Consider the following 20,970-nt stretch of genomic DNA (forward strand, 5'->3'; position numbering starts at 1 on the left):
ACAGAAGTGAAATCTCATTATCGGACGCTGCTCTGGGACCGAGGAAGCCGCCAGCGGCTCAATTGCGTAGAAATGGCAAAGCTCGTGCAAGGATAGTTAATGCAGGAAAGCAGCCTCGTAGTCACAAATAAAAACGTATTTATGTGATTTATACATTTAAGCAAGACATACACATAGGTCATGGGGCCACTGCCTTCAGTCTCCTACGCCTTCCATCACTTAGTGAGCGCTCTATGAAAAAGCACATATCATGAAAATAGAGTGGATAACCACCACTGAAAAATACTGAATAATGAACGAGTCCTCATTGCGTTCATGAGATGTGTCATGCCGCTCTAAATGTGAATCCCTTGAACTGCACACATTTGTTTTTGGGCCGCAGTAATGCATGGTAATCTATGGTAATAGTGAAGTGAGCACTATATTCTCAGTTTCTATTTCCCTCACCCATATCTGTTTATTTGTTTGTCCTGTGCAGTCTACCTTCAGGATGATTTGCATTATGCATCGTTTCTGTGTTGCTGGCTGATTGCTGGAGCGTGGTTAAATCAGCCACCACTGCTGCAGGCTGGAACTCTGGAACTCCCTGCTTAGCAACCATTAACTCTCCAAATTCAAAGCCCCTGTCTACTGGTTTTAAATATAAAACAAATGTCATTCTAAAGACATGCCACAGAATAAGCTTTTACCAATGTTATATTCAATATATATTTGTATATTAATGTAGTTTAATAGTAGTGCTCAAAGAAAAATGCAAGCTGCAGCCTCAGAACCAAAGCTGTGCTAGATAGCAGAATGATCGGCAGTGGTTGTTTTTTTTTCACTGGATCTGACTTATATACAATGTTTTAAAATAGAATTTTAAAGAAATAAGCCACATGAAAAGTTTGGAGTGTGCTTGCCTCACAGCAAGAAGCTGATATTCCATCTTACTTGCTTGCTGTTTGCAACAGAAAAATAGAAGTAAAAAAAACAAAAACATTGCGTTGTGTTTTGTTGTGTCTGTGTCTGATCAGAACAACTTTGTAGTTATGAGCTCCAAAGTCATAAGTACAAACTAGGTAGGTGGCTTAAACATATTGCTAACTCTGATTGGTTCTTCAGCCGGTCTGATGTCAGATAGGCCCGCCCAACTTAAATCCAACAATCGAAAACTACGGAAAACAATTTAGAAGTTAGAAAACTCTGCAACAACTATATATCGCCATTGTCCAATTAAAAACATGAATCTCCAAAATGGTGACTTTACAGGAGAAGGGAAAAATGTTCTTAATGTAAAATAAGAGTTTATTCTAAGTTCTTCAGAACATTTCTTTTGGCCTGGTTATCCAGAGTTATTTACATATAAATGTAAATTTCTCTATCTGTACACACAGTGCACAGATAGAGAAAACTACAAACAGATAAAATGGAGATACATGGCAATATTTTTTTTCTATAATCCCAAGGCTTCAGTTTTATGTTCACTAACTATAGAGAAGATTATCAAGCTTTTGTTAAATAAAATGTTTAAAAAAACTATTACAAATATTGTTTTTATTTATTTGCTTATTTATTACCAGTTCACTGAGCAGGTAGCAGTGGATCAGATTCTTTTCTTCATATGCGACAAGAATCTGTTGTTTACATGACAGCGTGAACACACATGGAATGTGACATTTAGAAGTCCAATGTGGGGCTGAAACATGTCCAACATGCAGTAGAAAAGTAACCTCAGTCTCTTTGTTCAGACTACTGTATACATTATTTTCCTAGTGTGAAATCATGCAGATGAGCAGAATCTCAACACTGATTCAATGAACACATAGTTTGGTGTCGACTGTTTATCCATCAGTTGTTTGAAGTATCAAAATTATGTCTAGACAGGGATTGTCTATGTAAAAATGCAAGTGTTAATGCACAGAAGACTCATTTTAAAACTGATTGAAATCTGACTTCTTCAGGAGGTGACCAGCGATGCGTTTCAGTCTCAACAGTCTAAACCACTCCCAGTATTGTGACGGCATCTTCCTTTGCATAGGGGAAGGTACAACCTCCTGGACTGCCATCGCTTAACAGGAGGATCGCTGATCCTTCAGTTTACTTCTGACATCCTGAGTTTCATCTCTGAGTATAATTCAGTAGCCTGATTTGATGGACTGTGTGTCAGAATGCTAGTTTGGATAACCTAGTTGGTTTTAATTGGAGTGCTACAACTCGTTTAAACCTGTGGTTTACGATGATGATGATGATGATGGCTAGTAAGTGGCAATGGTCAGTAGATAGCTAGTTATAGTTATCTTCTTGTCTTTTTATATTCAGCTGGTGTATTCTCTATTCTATTCTCTATTCTTTTGAATAGAACACAGACATTTGGGTGTTGCATTTGCATATTCACACCCCTTAATTTACTAGTGACATGATTTTAACATGACTAACCAGCAGTGGAGAATTCACTTTTGATCCTACTGCTTTTTAGTAGCATATGAGAGGCAACCTGTATCCTGTATCCTGGTTTAAATGTGATTATACTGCTTGATATTCTCTAGAATATAGCTTCACCAGAATATAGCTCATCCTTTTCTTTGAAATGTATAAGAATGCACAGTACATTATTAGCGCCATAAAAAAACCCAAAAACCTGGCAGTGCTTTCTTAAACCTGTGCTGCTGTTGTTTTCGGTGTTTTCAGAAGAAGCTGGAACTTCCCTCATGCGTGCAAGCTGGCGTTCAGCTCTAACAGCCTGGTGTGCAGAAGAGAGTCTCTGCAGTCTTTTTAGAGTGCACTTTACATGAGCTGATGAAGACATCACACACATACACACTCTCTGCAGCCCTGCCTCCCTCCTACCCCCACCCTCATTTCTTCCACAATCCCCCTAGTAGGCTGCCAGATGCAGCGTGGCCCATCAAAGACACTACCACCACCATCCCCCCCCCCCCTCCCCAGCACACATATGCACCCCCCACCAAAAGCTCCACTCATAGAGACAGGGGTTAAAAATGTCCCTGGCATGCTGTGGAAAGTGATGGCTGTGCAGAATTAAGCAGCGAGAGGAAGAGGATGAAAGCAGAAGACTGGTGGCGTGTCTGTGTGCGCATGTGCATGCGTCTAAAAAACCAGTGTGCTCTGCCTGTCATTTGCCTCCGTCAGCTCTATGATGAGAGCGATAATGATGTTGGGTTTTCATTTATTTATTTATTTATTTATTTATTTTCTTCGCATACCCCCTCCACCCCCCACCGTTCCCCACATTCTCCCCCATTTCTCTCCAAACCGCCTTTCAGTGTCTGAGCAGTCGAACATCACTGCTAATACTTCTGCTCGCGGCACATCAGATGTGTCAGCTTCCTTTTGTACCCGCTGTGGTAAAATGTGCATTAACCAACAGCGGTTTTCTCCAACTGCTGGGAGACATGCTTATATAACTGCAGCAGGAGCTGCTCCACAGCAGGTCCTTCAGGCTCCCAGTGTTCCACACACTCTTCACTGTGCTACGGCCTGCGCCAACAGAGACAGGTGTGACTTTAGAAGCAGTGAATTCATGTTTAAACTCTTATGGTCAGCAATGACAAAAGCATAACGTATTTTGTTTTGTTTGCTTTTATGTTTAGCATACAGTGCTTATATACAGTATTCACCCCCTTGATTGTTGTCTTCTTTTAGTGCTTAAATACATGGAATTATGGTCAATATAATTTGACTTTTTTACAAAAATATACATTAAAATATTTCATGTAAAATACAGGACTGCAGAAACATTAAGGCTCAGACAGTTGGTTCTAGTAGTCTCACAGTCACAGTTTCACAGTGAAATGGAAATCACCCTAGTGCAGTAAATATGTCTCCAGTGAGTGTAGTGTAAAGACACCTGCCTGGAGGGTCCAGTCACTGGTCAGTCAGCATTCCTGGCTACAGATACACCAAAAAGACAAAAGAACACTCAACTCAACTCAGACAAAGATTATAGAAGAGTATCAGTCAGGGGATAGATACATAAAAATCACTGTACATACCCTGTAGTTCAGTTAAATCAGTCATTATCCATTGGAAAGAAAATGGCACATGTGTAAATCGCTAAAAGTAGCTCAGTAGTTTCATAAGCTCCCACTATATTGTCGCATTATGATTCCATATTTTCTTTGAGGTTTGTGTGGTTGTTTTATTGAAAATCACCTCTCACACTAGGGCTTTACTAGACCATTCTTTCTAACCAATGTGATTTAGTGAAAACCAAAGGCAGTCCTCACTGCCAGCATACAGGACTATAGCAGTAAATTAAGACTCCTCTGCAGTTATTTAAAGAGCCATAGATTTTACACTTTACGTTACATGTAGCAATATTCATACTTTCTCTTTAACAACCTTGTGATGCAGAGGATCCACTGTTGTAAAAGAGGAAAATATACGCTGAATAAAACGCATAGGGTTCTGAACATATTTATTTACCACACAATTTTGTTTTTGGAAAAGCCAATGTATTTTTGTAATTGAAAATCAAGGTTAGTAAAAAAAGGTTAGTGAACTAAAACATTACAATTGTGAAGTTATTAATCTGTTAGGACTCAAGAGAGATTAAATATTTGCCAGAAAAGTCTGATGCTTTAAAACTAAAGTGCCTATTTGACATCCTGACCAAATTTTCACACAAAAAAGACTTTTAATTTGTATCATATTTGATACGTCAGGACAGCTGGATTGTTTTTAAAACAGACTAAAACATATAGACCACAAACTTGTGTTACCCCTTATACTCCAACCTTTAAAATTTTATTTAAGTAATTACAAAACTAAGAAAGCTGTAAATAATCTTAAGGTGCATGCAGTGCACAGCCAGTCCACCAGGGAGCAGAAAACATGTATCTGATTTTATTTTTTTCTTATTTATGTAATTCATCATTATTTATTTAATTTATTAGATATTATTGTTAATATTTAGATATAATTTAATAATTATTTAGGGAAATTATTGTTATATTAGTATTACACTGGTGTTGCAGAGGCCAACATATGTATCAAATATGATACACTTAGCTTTAATGGGTTAATTTGTGGATCTTTTCTCTGCTTTTCTTGATTTTGACTTAGGTGTGCTTTTGTTTAGCTTCTTTTTAATTTGTCAATATAAAGTTTAAACCTTTACCTTACAATAGCCTCAGAAGTTACACCTCTTAAATGATCAGTTTAAATGGTTAAATTACTGGAATTCATTCATTAATCTAATTTAGCAATTTTAAAGGTAAAGGTTGTTCAAGTACTTTAAATGTCTACAGAAGAAAAAATCACTTTGCTCTTGTTTACTAATAATGTTTGAAAGTGTAGTTTGATTCTGTTTTCATCATTTTTTATATTTTTAAAGTAAATATTAGAATGTTATTTAGCATTGTTTGTAACAGGCTGTGAATTGCAGCATAAAAGGCTATGTTTCAAATGGCAGATGAGTTGGTTGTTATGTGCTGTAATTAGATGTTTTCTTGGGGTGGTAAAAAAAAAACACTTATTCACAGCAGGCCTTTATGTTCTGTTCCTCTGAAAGGCACAACACTGAAATCTCTGTACATGTGGATAATCAGTTGTTCTATGTCTTGCTTGTAAAACAGCCTTTCAAGTGATGGTGTGCTTGGATTGGACAGCTTTTCATGAACATAGGCTCAGGATGGGGGGATGGGGGGTGTTTGGATTGTGTCACACCTGATACCAAACCGTCCTCCGACGGCAGTCAAATGATCTGCCAGGCCTCTGGTGACCTCCCTGTTTTTGTCAAGGCCTCTATAGAGCAGCTCATGATGAGAAAAATAACGTATTCCCCATCCAATACATGCAATTCTTGTGTGAACATATTAAGTGTCTCTGAGGGTGCATGTGCACGTCTTATGCAACGCGTTAAGTGGAGGCATACGCAATCATGCGTGAAACAGCAAGCAAGATGCATTGCAAATGTCCTGCGGAGGAGAGGAATGTTCCAGACAGCATGGACATGTCCTGCTGGGCAAAAACGCCTTTAGGATCCATGTCGATCCGACGTCGTTTATAATGAACTCGTTACAGAACGTCAAGCGACTGCTGAAACCTAAAAAAGTCTTTGCCTCCAAATCATATCTCAAAGTCATCTCACGTATGTATGTGAATGTTTTGACAATCAAGCCTACCTATCAACCAAATTGGAGGCCCAGTTTTCAACAAATCCATCTATCACTCATCTCCCCATCCATCCATCATGTCATGTGGATGGCAAAGTTGTTATCTGCAGGCTATTTGTAAATTTGTTTTCTCAAACCTGGAAGGGTTGTTAGAGGAATTGGATCCCTGTCCCCTACTGCACCACCAACACACATGCAAACACACACACTCAACTCTCCAAGTGTTTGTCAATCAGCTGAGAGCTGGCAGTGCTGCCCTGTTGGCTTCTGTTGATAGACTGATTTCATCTGGCTGTGTAAAATATGAAAAACGAATGGCACTATGCATACATTACCTCTTGTTTAGATACCTCAAGGAGACCAACCCCTTTTTTTGCACCCTCTGATCATTTCTCATTTCTTTACGCCTGTCATTTTAAATCACAGTGAAGAGAAAATGACGGCTGCCCTGCGTTTTTATTTGAATACGTCTTTCCAATTTGTGTGCAGGAGTGTGAGTGTGTATTTTGGCTCATCGTTGTTTTGTTAAGGTCATGATGTGGAGCTGCTGTTTTGAATGTAGCCTAACCAACCAAAACGAATCAAAATGTTGGTGATTTACATCTTCTGCTGCTGACTGAGGCCCTCATTTTGAATTCCACTTTTTTTTTGTACATTGTTGGTGGTTGCTGTGAGGTCATGTGATTGCATGCGCTTGGAGAGCCCATTTGTTTATACGTTTGAACAAGCGTCAGCTCACAGCAGTGCAATAGCGCCATCTTGGTAAACACTAAGCAATCACTCCTCTGTCTTCTTGTCATTAGCTTCCACCTCTTGCTTATTTGGAGCATGCTAGGTTTATTATTAAGTTATTACTCCTAATGCAGAATTGTTTAGTCACTAGGTTCGATTTAGGGTTGGTGAAATAATAGGAAATGAGTTTTAAGTTTAAGAGGGGTTAAGTTTTACATTATTTTAAAAGGTTTGCTCAAAGAGCCATTTGAAGCACCTTTATGTTGACATATGCATCCTCTTTATTCCTGGACATGTCTTCTTTTTGAGATCCAGCTATTTCTGAATTAAGTAAAACAGGCCAAATTTCCCAATGATTTCGCTGCACTGTTTGCTTCTATATTCACCACACATGTTCACCCACCCCTCCAAATATGTATCTGCATCTTCATGTGACCATTGGTCAGGCTGCTTATCAGTGAGAGAGAGAGAGAGAGAGAGAGAGAGAGAGAGAGAGAGAGAGAGAGAGAGCAGGACAATGTTTTATTCAGATGTTTTATTTGGCATGAAAATACCATGCATGTTTATGCATTACTCTTGTAAGAGTATTTGGTCATATAGGATATTAAGGCTATTTATTTGTCTTGGTGAGTAGTAATGTTCATTAATGTATATGGTCATACCTTTAAAAACAGTAGTTGCTTTCCACCCACCCTCACACATACACATGGCTATGGTCCTACAATTTAGGCCCACTTGAAGCCCCAGTACATCCCAGTGTCTCAGGTGTTTTTGGAAAAAACTAAATATGGTCACCTTATTTTGCATAAGTGTAGATCGATGAATACAGATAATAAACTTAATCAGTGTTCCTGTCCTTATCAACAACACTGAAGCTCCAGTGGCCCAATGTTCAGCGAACATAAAATCATGAGATGTGGTTAATTTTGGACCAATCTAATCAATTTGTTTTCTGATTCAGGAGAGGATGTCTACATCAGTTTGTATGGTGCCTCCATAGATGCCAATGTAAGACTGGACAAGAACTCTCTGCTGGTGGAGAAGACTTACATCACCATGACCAACCAGCGCATGGTGGCCATCCTGAACAGAAGTGACACCATAGTGCACTACCAGTGGAAGAGTTTTGCCACTGAGGATGAGGAGGAGCAGCACAGATTAAGGTTAATCAGACTAGAACAGGATTGGCTTTAGATATTGGACTCCCAGAGCTGTATCAGTGCCCACACAGGGGTTTCATTCCCGACAGCTTGAGTAGTGGGCTTGTAGATCATTTTATTTTAACATAAGCTGTTCATGTTGTTTAATTGAATCTGTCAGAATGCCAGTTCACTTAAGGGGACTGGGATGTCCCCCCCCCAGAGAGGCACTCTGAATGTCATGTTTCAATCTATCTTTCTCTCTCTGTGTCTCTAGGTTCTGTTCAGAACTGCAGCAGGAGGAGGATAATGAGATGGAGCAGTTTCTGACTGAGTGCAAAGCTGACCCCACTCTGCGCGACCGGCTCTCGCTACTCTCGCGCACCTTCCAGCAGAGGCGCAGGCTGCTTCATCAGGACCACCTAGTTTTCAGTGACAAACACATCACCATTGAGCCCCAGGTGTCTAACACATGTCTCACACTAGTTCCCATTGCTGTCTCTCCGCTGATATGATATAAAAGTTGCTGGAAATTGTTTGAGTAAAAGAGAGGGTGTGAGTGAGTGAGCAAGTGAGTAAGTGAGTACCAGACGTAGCAAGAGAGTGACACAGAGAACATCCTGATTGGGCTCTTGTTGTGCAGGCCCATGCCATAGACTAAAAGGTATGAAGCCCCCATGATTGAGCTGTAGAGCTGTGGAATTTCTGGAATGATGGTTCTCCATCATTTTAGGTCTAGTTGGGGATATATATATATATATATATATATATATATATATATATATATATTTATATATATATATCCAGCTCCCATTCAGAAGTACACAACAAGCAATTAATTCTGAAGCCTAGAATGTCCATGTAATGCACAACCATATGCTTAAACATATGGTGTAAACCAGACTCGTCTCCCAACATAGCACAGCAACTTACATCATGCAGAAGATGTCACTAATTAGCTGAGAGGTTTCTGTATGTGGGTCAGTATAAACAGGAAAGTGTGTGACTGAATGGTGTAGCCAATTATGAATGGAGATGTTTTCATAGTAGTGCAAAAGAACGATAAACCTTAAGGTTGGTTTTAGCTGGTAATGGTATCCTGGCAGTTTCTAGTCTGTGAAATTGAACGGTTATAGGCAGCACTTTGCTTGTAAAGCAGCATTTGATTTTTAAAACATACGTTTTCCACTGTGCATTTGTTCTGTATCTGAAACTGTGTGTATGTGTGTGTGAGAGAGTGTTTGGGTTTTCTCTGCAACCGTTTTGGATTTATGCCTGTTCTCTCATTCTCTCATTCAACCAGTGCCTCTGTCCTGGGTGACAGAGACAGATGTGTCTCTGTAGTTTACTCTGCTCTAGAGGATACCAGCTCAGCACTTTGATGAACCGCTTGCCCCTTCCCTTCCTCCTCCAGTGCCCTTACCAATCCAATCCACTTCCAACCCTGCTGTCTATCTCTGCAGTTCTGTGGAATGTATCACTGCAAATTTGTTCATAGTGTGTAAATGTCATGTGTTTTGACTGATGATGCATTTTCTAGTTAATAGTATGCACTTATTCAGTTGTTTAGGTAACCCCCATCTATCTTCTCACAAGGCGTATGTGCCATATGTGGTATAAATGAAGCAGACCATCATTTCTAGCTTCAGTTAGTGTTCAGTAGAGCATTGGAATGAATAAAACAGGTGACCTTTGAATGTAGCATAATATATGCTCTAGACATTCTGGATGTAGCATTTCCCAGAGACCTTTCACCTTGAGATTTTTACCCACAAACATTTAAACAGTTTACTAAGAATGAGAAAAAATACCCAAGATCCATGATGGTGATGGAAGGGTTAGAGTTAAATGCTTTGAAGCAACATTAGTCTGTGGAACCACCCTGTTAAGTGTTTGCATTATATGCTCATGGTAGCAATGTGTGGTATCTAAAGTTTCTTCTTTGGCAACAATTCTCAGATATACAGGTTTTGACACTCTTGTCTAGAGTGACTCACAGTACATTTGATCATGTAACACAGGTAGATGAATGTAGGGTTAGGAGTCCCAAGTGCCCAAGAACTCTTGTTGGTATAGTGTGGTTGGCTTGGTACAGCCAGTTGGAGAATCAAATTCCTTGCTGCAGGGAGGGCACGTTGTAACCCACTGCGCTACACAATTAAACAAAGATAACCTATGATGACATTATGCTACATGTTACACGTATGATCACCAAATGAATCCAGAAGCATTATGGCAATGAAACGTTTCACACTTATCATTGCACAAATCTGTTTTAAATGCAGACCACCGCGTCTGGTTAGTTTGTGGTCCATATTAAGGCCAGTTATGTGTGCCATATCAATGCCAGAAGTAGCTTAGATCTGTTTTGAGATGTATGGGCCAAATTAGCATTTTCAATATGTGAGCCACTGTTGGCTCAGATGCAGTCCATCACTGTCAACAATAGGCAGCCTTGCCATATCTCTGTGTCTCCGCCAAAATTGGCTCTAATCTGGTTTGAGGAAAATGGGCCAAATAAGCAAATTTTTAATGTGGGCCACTTTTGGCTCATATGCTGTTTGCTAGTTCCAACAGTGGGCCAGCAGTGCCATATCTTTGCCAGAAGCGGCACACGCCTGCATGTGATTTGGGCTAGGATAAGGGGGAAAGGGTTGTTTACAGCAACACTGAACAGCTGTAAAATGTCCAGCAAACTGCCCACATGGAACAACAGTGTGTTCAGTATCTTGTAGATCCATGCCCAGGCATATTAATTCTGTCATACAGGCCAAAAGAGGGGTATCATTCTAATAAATATAGGTATATTTAGTCTTAACTTTCAGACAATGCAATATAGCCTGGATTAATATGATCATATTTATATTTACATTTACGATTAAGACGTTTAGCAGACGCTTGGATCCAGAGTGACTTACAAAAGTGCTTCAGTATTTACTATAAAATATCCATAGCTAGTTTGTATAGACCAAAATTGTCAGTATGGATACTTACATACACAATACAAATATCAAACAAATCAAGTAAGATATGAGTACAATTGTAAGCCTTAATAAGTGCAAGATAGGCGTTCCACCACTTTGGTGTCAGGACAGAAAAAAGTCTGAATGCTTGTCTTCTGTACATCTTAAAGGATGGTGCGTCAAGCCAAGATGTACTTTAAGCTCGAAAGGCAGATCGAGTTTTGACCATTGTCGACAAGCACTAAAGTTCATTTTTGGCTTTAGCTTTCAGCTCTGTTTTTTTCTCTCTCTGGTGCCATGTTGTGCATGTGAAACATAGTAAAGGAAAAGAGGAAAGCTATAGGGCAACAAGGAAAGAAAAGAGGGAGGAGAAAAGCGCTCCCTCACGTCCATCCAGCTGCAGAGCTGAGTCACAGCCTTGGATCCGAATCTCAACCCTAACTCACCTCCGGCTATGACCGATGGGTAGAGACAGCCCCCCCAGAGACACTCTCTCTACCTCATCCATTCCCATTGCTCTCCTAGACACCACGCCTCATCTGCCCCTACACGCCCGTAACACACACCCACACCCCTCTGGGAAGGCGGAGAGAGAGGGGAGGGAATGACTCGACCTCAATGCCACCCTGTCAGGCCTTGTTCAGCGAGGGAAAGTGGCAGAATGGAAAAAGAATAGCATGAGTATATGGCCTCTGCTCGGGTGTGCATGCTCCTCCCCCTTGCTTGCTGGGTAAGAAGTATCATGCTTGAGCTGTCAGAGCTCTGCAGGGCCACTGCTGACCACTAACTGCTAGAGTACTGATGACGTCTTCACCACTAGCCATCTACCTCAGGTCTGTGTTTCAGGGCTTTGTGAGAAGTGTGTGTTCATGCGTGTGTATGTGTCTGAAAGCAGTCAGTTGCTGTATGGTATAATTAAGAATAGTTCCTGACATATTCCACAGATTTTTACAGCTCTACAAATGTAGCGCTATCCTTTCCTTGATTCTTCATTAATAACTATGCACACACTGTTGATTTGACCTATTCAGGCTCCACCCACAAATGCGTTCTTGCTTGGATGGTCAAACATTACAGAACCATGGCAAAAAAACCCAACTTAAAGGGACTATTGTGTTTTTGTTTGTGTTAGAATGCTACATAATGTTGAGTTTCTATTTCAAATTGTTGGCCTTATGCACTGGGTTATGTTTTCTTGCAGTCATGTGATAAAATTAGGAGACTCCATTAAATATGTAGTTCTTTATTAGGAAATAATGACATATCAATATTTGATCTTCTTTTAAACATTATCTATAGGTAAAGGTGATCACTGTACAAAAATAATAAGAATTTGACTTTAGGACACCCAATACCCTAGTATCTAACAGTCTCTCACATCAGGTAGGAGAAAGTCTTTCCCTCTCCTCCATGCAGAATTCTTTCAGCTGTGTGATATTTGTGGGGGTTTCTCGTATTCACAGCCTATTTCAAATCACCCTACAGCATCTCAATGGGTTTAAGCTCCAGGCTTTGACTAGGCCATTCCAAGACTCCAAGATTCCAAGAGTTTTTTTTTTTCCTTTTGGGCCATTCCCTCATGCATTTACTGAAATTGTTTGGGTCTTTGTCATGCTGCGTGGTCCACCTCCGCTTCAGAGGATTTGTTATTATTATTATTATTATTATTATTTAATATTTTCGATGTCTAATGAATTTTTTTTATACAGGTGAAGACAAACATGTTCTTAACTCTGAATGAAAGTTACTGTAATTATACTGTAATATTTTAGAGTTTATTCCAAATCATTTAGAGCATGTCTATTGTTCTATTCATTCAGAACTGTACATGGCAACTACAGGGATCAACCAATGGAGATACACATTTTTCATTGCACAGCAGTTATATGTTAAAAGAGAAGATTTAACCCCTTTAACCAGCAAGGCTTATTACACACTAAGCCATATGTCAACTACAGGGACTTCTGTACAAACTGGTGGGGCTATTCTTCAGTAATGTAAGTGTGTAACAATACTTTTGGCCTGCCGGTTGGCCATAGGCCTGTAAAACACCTTTTCAATTATTTAACACTTAACAGTGTATGTGAAAATGTTTAACTAAGTACTTTTTGTTCACTTGACTTTCATTAGTGCGTTAATTTTTAGAGGCACCCTTGTAACAATGCTGCATCAAAGCCCACAGTGAAACCCAGAAGCAGCTGAAATGCCTGAGGTGCAGTTTTCAGCAATGCATCTGTTGGAGCGGAAAGACTGCTGTGTTTGGGTTGACAACATCTCTCTGCATTGTTTGCAGGAGGGGGACATCTGGCCAAATCGGACAGCAGAAATCAACATCATCTTCAAACCCCAAGAAGCCAGACTCTACCAACACACTGTGTACTGTGACGTTACAGGTAACCTAAGGCTAACCTATCCTGACCATGGCCATAGGTGCAAGGAGACTTTAGTGTCCGTAATAAGATCTGATCACACTTTTTTCCAGCTTTATTGCCTTTATTGCATTCATAAGAGTTTCTTGCGAATGCATACGCAACGAAGTGCAAAATCCTGGAAGGACATTGTTATAACGAGGCACCTAATTGATTTACTAAGGTATAGAGGTGTTTACACATACTTATAATGGACATGAATGTCATGGTGTTTTTGGACTATCAGTTATTTCTTTGAACTGTTCTTGGTGCAGAATGAGTGAACAGCATGTATCTTTAATAGAACAACAAAGATTTACTGAACACATTTTAATTGGGGGGTGGGGAGGGTTATCACAATTATACATTATAATAATTATACATAATTATACATAAAAGGTTGGTCAAAAATAAATATAGAGCACACTTAATATTTGGTTATATATGATCCTTAGCAAGTTGATCTTTTACCAGACACTTTTGGTAGCCATCAACAAGCTCAAATTAATTGTTTGGTTTCCTGGCACAGAACTGACATTTAAGCACAGGGTTAAGGTCAGGATTTAATGGTAGCCTGCTTCATCAATTCCAAACCCCAATTGGATGTGTATTTGGGGTCAATGTCCGGTAATAACACAGTTGTGGCCATGGCTATGCTATAACTATAATTCTGTGGTAGTTCTTCTCCATTATTCTACTGGCATGCTTAACAATTGGTACAGTTTTAATTTTGAAGCAGGGGTTTATAAAATGTACTTGATGGTGGACAGTGACACTGGTGTTTCACCAGCTTCCAGTTTATGACAAAACTGTGCCTGGAGGTTCCTGGGTTGTTCCTGACCATCCAAGCCAGTTTACTCTCAGCTGAGGGTGACATTTCCTGTTTTCCTCTAGACTTTGTCAAGGTGGTTACACTTCCCAATAATGCACACTTGCGTACAGCTGTTTGAACTGATGATTGTGGAATCTGCAGTTGTTTAAAACGGCTCCAAGAGACATGAGTAAATCTACGATCATCCTTCTCAGATCTGCACTGAACTTCTTGAACTTTCCCATTTTACTGTGTGTTGATTAGTCGAATGAGTGATGTCAAATAAACCCTTTTATATGGGCACATAGAAGCAGTTGTAGTCAATTGTGTCAGTCATTAACAAGTTAAAAAACATTTGCAAACTTTCAGCACCACTGAATGAATAATCTAATCTAATAAGTGTGTCTATGAATATTTTGACCCTGTATGTATAATTTTAATTAAAAAAATCCTCAATTAGCAACAACAATTCTTATTTTCTACTAGTAATATATGTTCACCCATTCTGCCCCCCAAAAAGAACATTTTCAAGAAATCATTTAAATACCATTATTGCAGTGACATTCATGCCCATGATGAGTGTATAAAAAAACCTTCTGACCACACAAAGGCATATTTTGTACAAAATCTAAATTACTCAAACTCAAAATTGCTTTGTGTGGACTGTGGTTTCTGCAGCAGAAGTGTCACAAACATGTTTTATGCACTGCACGTTGCTGAACATTTGCTAATGAGCAGGATGCTCGCACAAAATGTACCAAATGTGCTCAACATGGCATTTAAGTTCAGCTCAAACCAGCAAACAAAAAAGTTGAAATGGAAAGTAAAACATTTTTTTATATTTTATAAATATTTCTGTCAAAATGTAACTAATATTCACATACATTCTCAAAAAGTGAAATATAGTACATAATTAAAGCATGCAAGCCAAACAGGGGTATATTTTGCATTAAAGTTCTAATAGACTAGCTACAGATCGGCTACATAGTGAAGAAATAAATGTTCTTTTGCATTGACTGATTACTGATTGACTTATTTCCTTGTACGTTCGTAGGCCATCTGTTATAGGAGAACTTACATGTGCTTTGATTTATATCTTTACTAAAGATTCGTTTTGAAGTTAGATAGAGCCCCAGAGTTTTAATATTCTTTGTGGCAAATTCCATCCCATCAGCTTTGTACCAATGAATCCATGGGCTAAAATCTCTTTTCTGTAAATCAGTTCCTAGTTTGTTGAAAACAATGCAATCAGCTGATCAACGAAATGTCATATTCAGCTTTTAAATCAACAGATTTCGCAGAATATTAATATAATGTTTTTGAACATGAATATTATGTTTTTTGGAGCATTTCACTTATTAATTATTTAGTTTTCTGTGCATAATCATGAATCCATTATCTTTCTTGTCTTCATTCAGGCAGAGAGGCCCGTTTGCCACTGCGTATAAAGGCGGAGGGCATGGGGCCCAAGTTGCAGTTTAACTTTGATCAGCTGGACATGGGGAATGTCTTTGTTGGTTCAAAGCACAGCTATGAGGTATCACTATTTGTTTTCTTGTAATAGTAATAATAATGACAATATGCATCTAAGATACATACAGGACTGTGTAATATGACATATACAGCTAATAATCCAGACCGTAAGTGTTTATGTTGAGTTATGTTGAGCATCCAAATTTGGGTTCTTCTAACTGTGTTCTTCTAACAAACAGATCAATGTACAGTGGGGAAAAAAGTCAGTCACCAATTGTGCAAGTTCACCCATTTAAAAAGATGAGAGAGGCCTGTAATTGACATCATAGGTAGACCTCAACTATGAGAGACAAAATGAGAAAAAAAATCAGAAAATCACATTGTCTGATTTTTAAAGAATTTATTTGCAAATGATGGTGGAAAATAAGTATTTGGTCAATAACAAAAGTTAATCTCAATACTTTGTTATATATCCTTTGTTGGCAATGACAGAGGTCAAACGTTTTCTGTAAGTCTTCACAAGGTTGGCACACACCGTTGCTGGTATGTTGGCCCATTCATCCATGCAGATCTCCTCTAGAGCAGTGATGTTTTGGGGCTGTCGGCGGGAAACACGGACTTTCAACTCCCTCCAAAGGTTTATGGGGTTGAGATCTGGAGACTGGCTAGGCCACTCCAGGACCTTGAAATGCTTCTTACGAAGCCACTCCTTTGTTGCCCTGGCAGTGTGCTTGGGATCATTGTCATGCTGAAAGACCCAGCCACGTTTCATCTTCAATGCCCTTGCTGATGGAAGGAGGTTTGCACTCAAAATCTCACAATACATGGCCCCATTTATTCTTTCATGCACACGGACCAGTCGTCCTAGTCCCTTTGCAGAGAAACAGCCCCAAAGCATGATGTTGCCACCCCCATGCTTCACAGTTGGTATGGTGTTCTTTGGATGCAACTCAGCATTCACTCTCACGAGTTGTGTTTGTACCAAACAGTTCTACTTTGGTTTCATCTGACCATAAGACATTCTCCCAATACTCTTCTGGAACATCCAAATGCTCTCTAGCAAACTTCAGACGCGCCTGGATATGTACTGGCTTAAGCAGGGGAACACGTCTGGCACTGCAAGATCTGAGTCCCTGGTGGCGTAGTGTGTTACTGACGGTAGCCTTTGTAACGTTGGTCCCAGCTTTCTGCAGGTCATTCACTAGGTCCCCCCGTGTGGTTCTGGGATTTTTGCTCACCGTTCTTGTGATCATTTTGACCCCACGGGCTGAGATCTTGCGTGGAGCCCCTGATCGAGGGAGATTAGCAGAGGTCTTGTAGGTCTCCCATTTTCTGATTATTGCTCCCACAGTAGATTTCTTCACACCAAGCTGCTTGCCTATTGCAGATTCAGTCTTCCCAGCCTGGTGCAGGTCTACAATTTTGTTTCTGGTGTCCTTCGACAGCTCTTTGGTCTTCAGCATAGTGGAGTTTGGAGTGTGACTGGTTGAGGTTGTGGGCAGGTGTCTTTTATACTGTTAACAAGTTCAAACAGGTGCCATTAATACAGGTAATAATTGGAGGACAGAGAAGCCTCTTAAAGAAGAAGTTACAGGTCTGTGACGGCCAGAAATCTTGCTTGTTTGTAGGTGACCAAATACTTATTTTCCACCATTATTTGCAAATAAATTCTTAAAAAATCACACAATGTGATTTTCAGATTTTTTTTCTCATTTTGTCTCTCATAGTTCTACCTATGATGTCAATTACAGGCCTCTCTCATTTTTTTAAGTGGGAGAACTTGCACAATTGGTGACTGACTGAATACTTTTTTCCCTACTGTATTTAATGAAAACAACTATTGTGGTTTATATTTAATGTATTTTGGATTGTTTTATATTAATATTGTGTAGTGTTTTGACCCACATATAACCAAGATATGCAGTTTTAAACAGAGCTCATGACTGTGTGACACTTTTGCAAATTCTTAAATGTAAGTTCATACGTAAGGCACTGTTTCTCTGCCCTGGTCCTGGAGGCACTTTGCCCTGCACATTTTTATGTTTTCCCTGCTCCCAACACACCTGATTCAACTAATGAGCTCATTTACAGTCCACTAAGCTGTGCAGGGCAGGGTGCCTCCAGGACCAGGGTTGAGAAACACTGATGTAGGGAATCATTACTTTTTAACAGTTTGCAGAAACATTTCTGGATGACTAGTAGGGAAACATATTCTTGCCTTTCTTTGCATCTTAAACATGTTTCAAACAAGCTGTTTGAGGCATACAAAACTATTTATAGCTTCTTTTTGATCAAACAAAATCATAGGATTAAAAGGATGTATATAAACTTGCATTTACTTGTTTTTCACTGTTTGGTCCTATATGTGTATGTCTGTGTGTTTTTGAACAACCAAGACACCTAAGCTTAACATTAAATCATAACAATCAAGGTTCATGTCATGTCTTATTGGCTATTGAGATACTGCCCTATTAAAAAATATCCCTTAAATTTGCCTCAGCTAAATTTGTCCCTATGCCTTTTGTCCCATAGTCATTAATGACCACTCATGCCCACATCATTACCCAGAGCCCTGTGAAAAGCTCTGCAGGAGGTGGAGATTATGCAGTAACAGAATTAGTCCTCTGCTTACCAATTCACCATTAAAAGACGCTGAGTGGAGACTAACATCAACTTCATCAATCTTTTGGAGGCAGTGATCTATGGATTACTTTAGCATTAATTCAACAGCTGATGAATAATTGAAAGAGGTTTTCATTACCAGTCTTGAAACAGGCAGAATTTTGGCACAGGTCAAATACTCTTGAAGTTGAAATATTTAAACTGAGTGGCTTGCCCAGATAGCTCATTTTCCTTTAAGGCGTATTTAAGATTGCATTAGTGTAATTGTAAAGGAAGTTGCAGACTAACTGAATCTGATTTGGCCAGAGAACTTGCCTTCGAGGTATTGTGGATGTGTAAGATTAGCCCAGCTTTGCTGTAACTGATCTGAGCATAGATTTGGCCATTGAATGATATCATGTAATCCATTGAAAACACATAGGGCTGTTATGTCTTCACTGATAAAAGAAAAGCAGCCTGCCCAGCACCAGCTTAGCTCTTGATCAGTATTTGAGTTTGATGGTTTGCTCAGCAACACAAACAGTTCCACCAGTATGACCAAGGTGATTGACCAGAATGACCAACAACAGAGCTAAGCTGGTCAACCAGCTGGTTAGGCATATGTTTTTGCCTGGATGACCAGCTTTTTAACCAGCTTAGACCATCTGAAACAAGCTATTAGCAGAAGCTAAACTTGAGCTGGAATTTCCAGAAGGGCTGAGAATATGCCCTTCAAGCTTCATGTGGTCCGATAGATCTTCAACACATTTGTGATTTCGTGCTGTGTCTGTTTTTACCTTTTCCCCAGGTGCTTGTGAGCAATAAGGGACTTATAAATGCCCCATACAGGCTAGTGCCGCCCAGTACAGCAATGGGATTGTGCTTCTCATTCAGCCCTGCTGAGGGCATGGTGCCACCTGGGGCTTGCCATGCTCTGGAGGTCCACTTCTCCTCAGACAACTTGGGCATCTTCTCTGAAGAGTTTCACTTCTCTGTGGTGGGAAACCCCCAGCCTCTTAGCCTCACCTTTAGGTATTTTTCTCACTTTCATCCCCGGTGAATCGATTTTGCTAACACACTCCTACTGGTCTAACCAATTGTACCTAAAGAAACTGCAGTTGTTTTGCCATTTTAGATGTTTCAGGGCCAGGGTCAGTTTAACAATACTTTCACATCTTTCACAACTCTCCCTCTGTCTACAGCTGAGCTTTTTGTAATGCAGATTAAACGAATCTCTCTAAGAGTTGCACCTGAATTCAATAAGTGAGAAAGACTGGTGAAAACTCTACAATACACTTACCCTTCCTGGCACTCCTTCCTGAGCAAGATGGATTACTACTGAAAATGCTGAAAGCAAAGGCTACGGAAGCACTACTCTGCATTGTCATCCCCAAAATAGATTAATTTCATTTCTTTCTCCCTTTCTCAACTTCGGCCTCTCTCTTCCTGTCTTACTGCTTTTTTCTTCAGCAGATCCTTTGGTACTTTTAGCTAATTACTTTTCATGCCACGTGTCCAGTGACCTTCACTTCTCCCCGGGCAGCATGAAGTCTAGTTTTAATGGGTGCCTCTCTGTCCTTTTGTGTGTGGCAGGGGGTGTGTAATGGGCCCGACGTTCCACTTCAGCGTCTCAGAGCTCAACTTCGGCGAGGTGTCCTTCGGTAAATGAACTTGTACTTTGCACTTCATTAATCAAGATGATCAATGCCTTCCCATTTACCAATAGCCTTTAAAGCCTTTGCCATGTCCTGTTTTCGGCCTGTGTAGTTGTCTTCATTTTTTTGCTGTGCTCTTTTTTGCCCCTTCTCTCTGCATTGACCTCATAGGTTTTCCTCAAATGCTGACCTGCTGTCTTAGCAATACCTCCTTGGTACCCATGAGGTTTGGCCTACGGATCCCTGGGGATGGCATGGGGAGGGACAGTGTGACCAGTACTGAACAGGTCTCACAGCTCAACAGGAATACGTGGAGGCCTGGAGACGGGTTATCTGGGAGGCTCCAAGAATTCAGAGTGATGCCTAGTTCAGGCACCATCCGTGCTCAGAGCCAAATAGACATCCAGGTATAGTTTAGATATCTAGTGTCTTGTGAGCTAAGCAAACAATTAACCAAATCCCAAAACAAAATCTTGTAATTTTGCCTGTTGTGTAGCTATGCAATTTCCAAGTAATGACATCTGTAAAGGCATGCAAAGAATGTAGAAGTCAGATGCTAATTTGAAGCCTATTGCTTGCAAACATGTCCACTCCTGAAAAAACTCAGAAGAGCTCAGTTACTCCTAAACACCCACTTAAAACATGTCACGTTTAACAAAATCTTCAAATAAGATTTTAGCTTGTCTGAACGTAATAGTCAAAAACATTTAAAATAAAAAAACCCAAAACAGATTGAAACAGTTGCTTAATCAGTAGCTTGTACATAAAATATACTAACTGGCTAGTGTAATTATGAAAGAATTGTTATTGTCTCCTGAACTCTCGCTACAGTTGTAAGGTACAATTCACCTTTACATCACTGTAGTAAAGCAGCAAATCATCTTTCAAGCATTCCCCATTAGACACCCTTTACACATACATTTCTGGACAAGCTGAGAGATACAGACCTGACATTGAAAGTAAAAGAAGCATTCAGACTGATCCAGTTAGTTTTAAAGAACTGTGTGATTGTGTTAGCTGCATTTACTAAACTAAAGGCTGTTTGACTTAAGAGTATTGCTGACGTGAG

At 39.8% G+C, this 20,970-nt stretch overlaps 1 protein-coding gene across 1 annotated transcript in view; it reads left to right on the forward strand.

Moving 5' to 3' along the window:
* hydin (HYDIN axonemal central pair apparatus protein) overlaps nt 1-20,970 on the forward strand; it is a 106,156-nt gene that overhangs the window by 13,321 nt on the left and 71,865 nt on the right. Inside the window, exons 8-14 of the mRNA XM_072695200.1 lie at nt 7,813-8,014; nt 8,268-8,451; nt 13,247-13,346; nt 15,591-15,709; nt 19,055-19,278; nt 19,840-19,907; nt 20,073-20,308. Coding sequence (XP_072551301.1) covers nt 7,813-8,014; nt 8,268-8,451; nt 13,247-13,346; nt 15,591-15,709; nt 19,055-19,278; nt 19,840-19,907; nt 20,073-20,308 — 1,133 coding nt within the window. The remainder of the gene's footprint in view (nt 1-7,812; nt 8,015-8,267; nt 8,452-13,246; nt 13,347-15,590; nt 15,710-19,054; nt 19,279-19,839; nt 19,908-20,072; nt 20,309-20,970) is intronic.

This window comes from Salminus brasiliensis, chromosome 13 (genome assembly GCF_030463535.1).
Source record: "Salminus brasiliensis chromosome 13, fSalBra1.hap2, whole genome shotgun sequence".
Classification (NCBI taxonomy): Eukaryota; Metazoa; Chordata; class Actinopteri; order Characiformes; family Bryconidae; genus Salminus; species Salminus brasiliensis.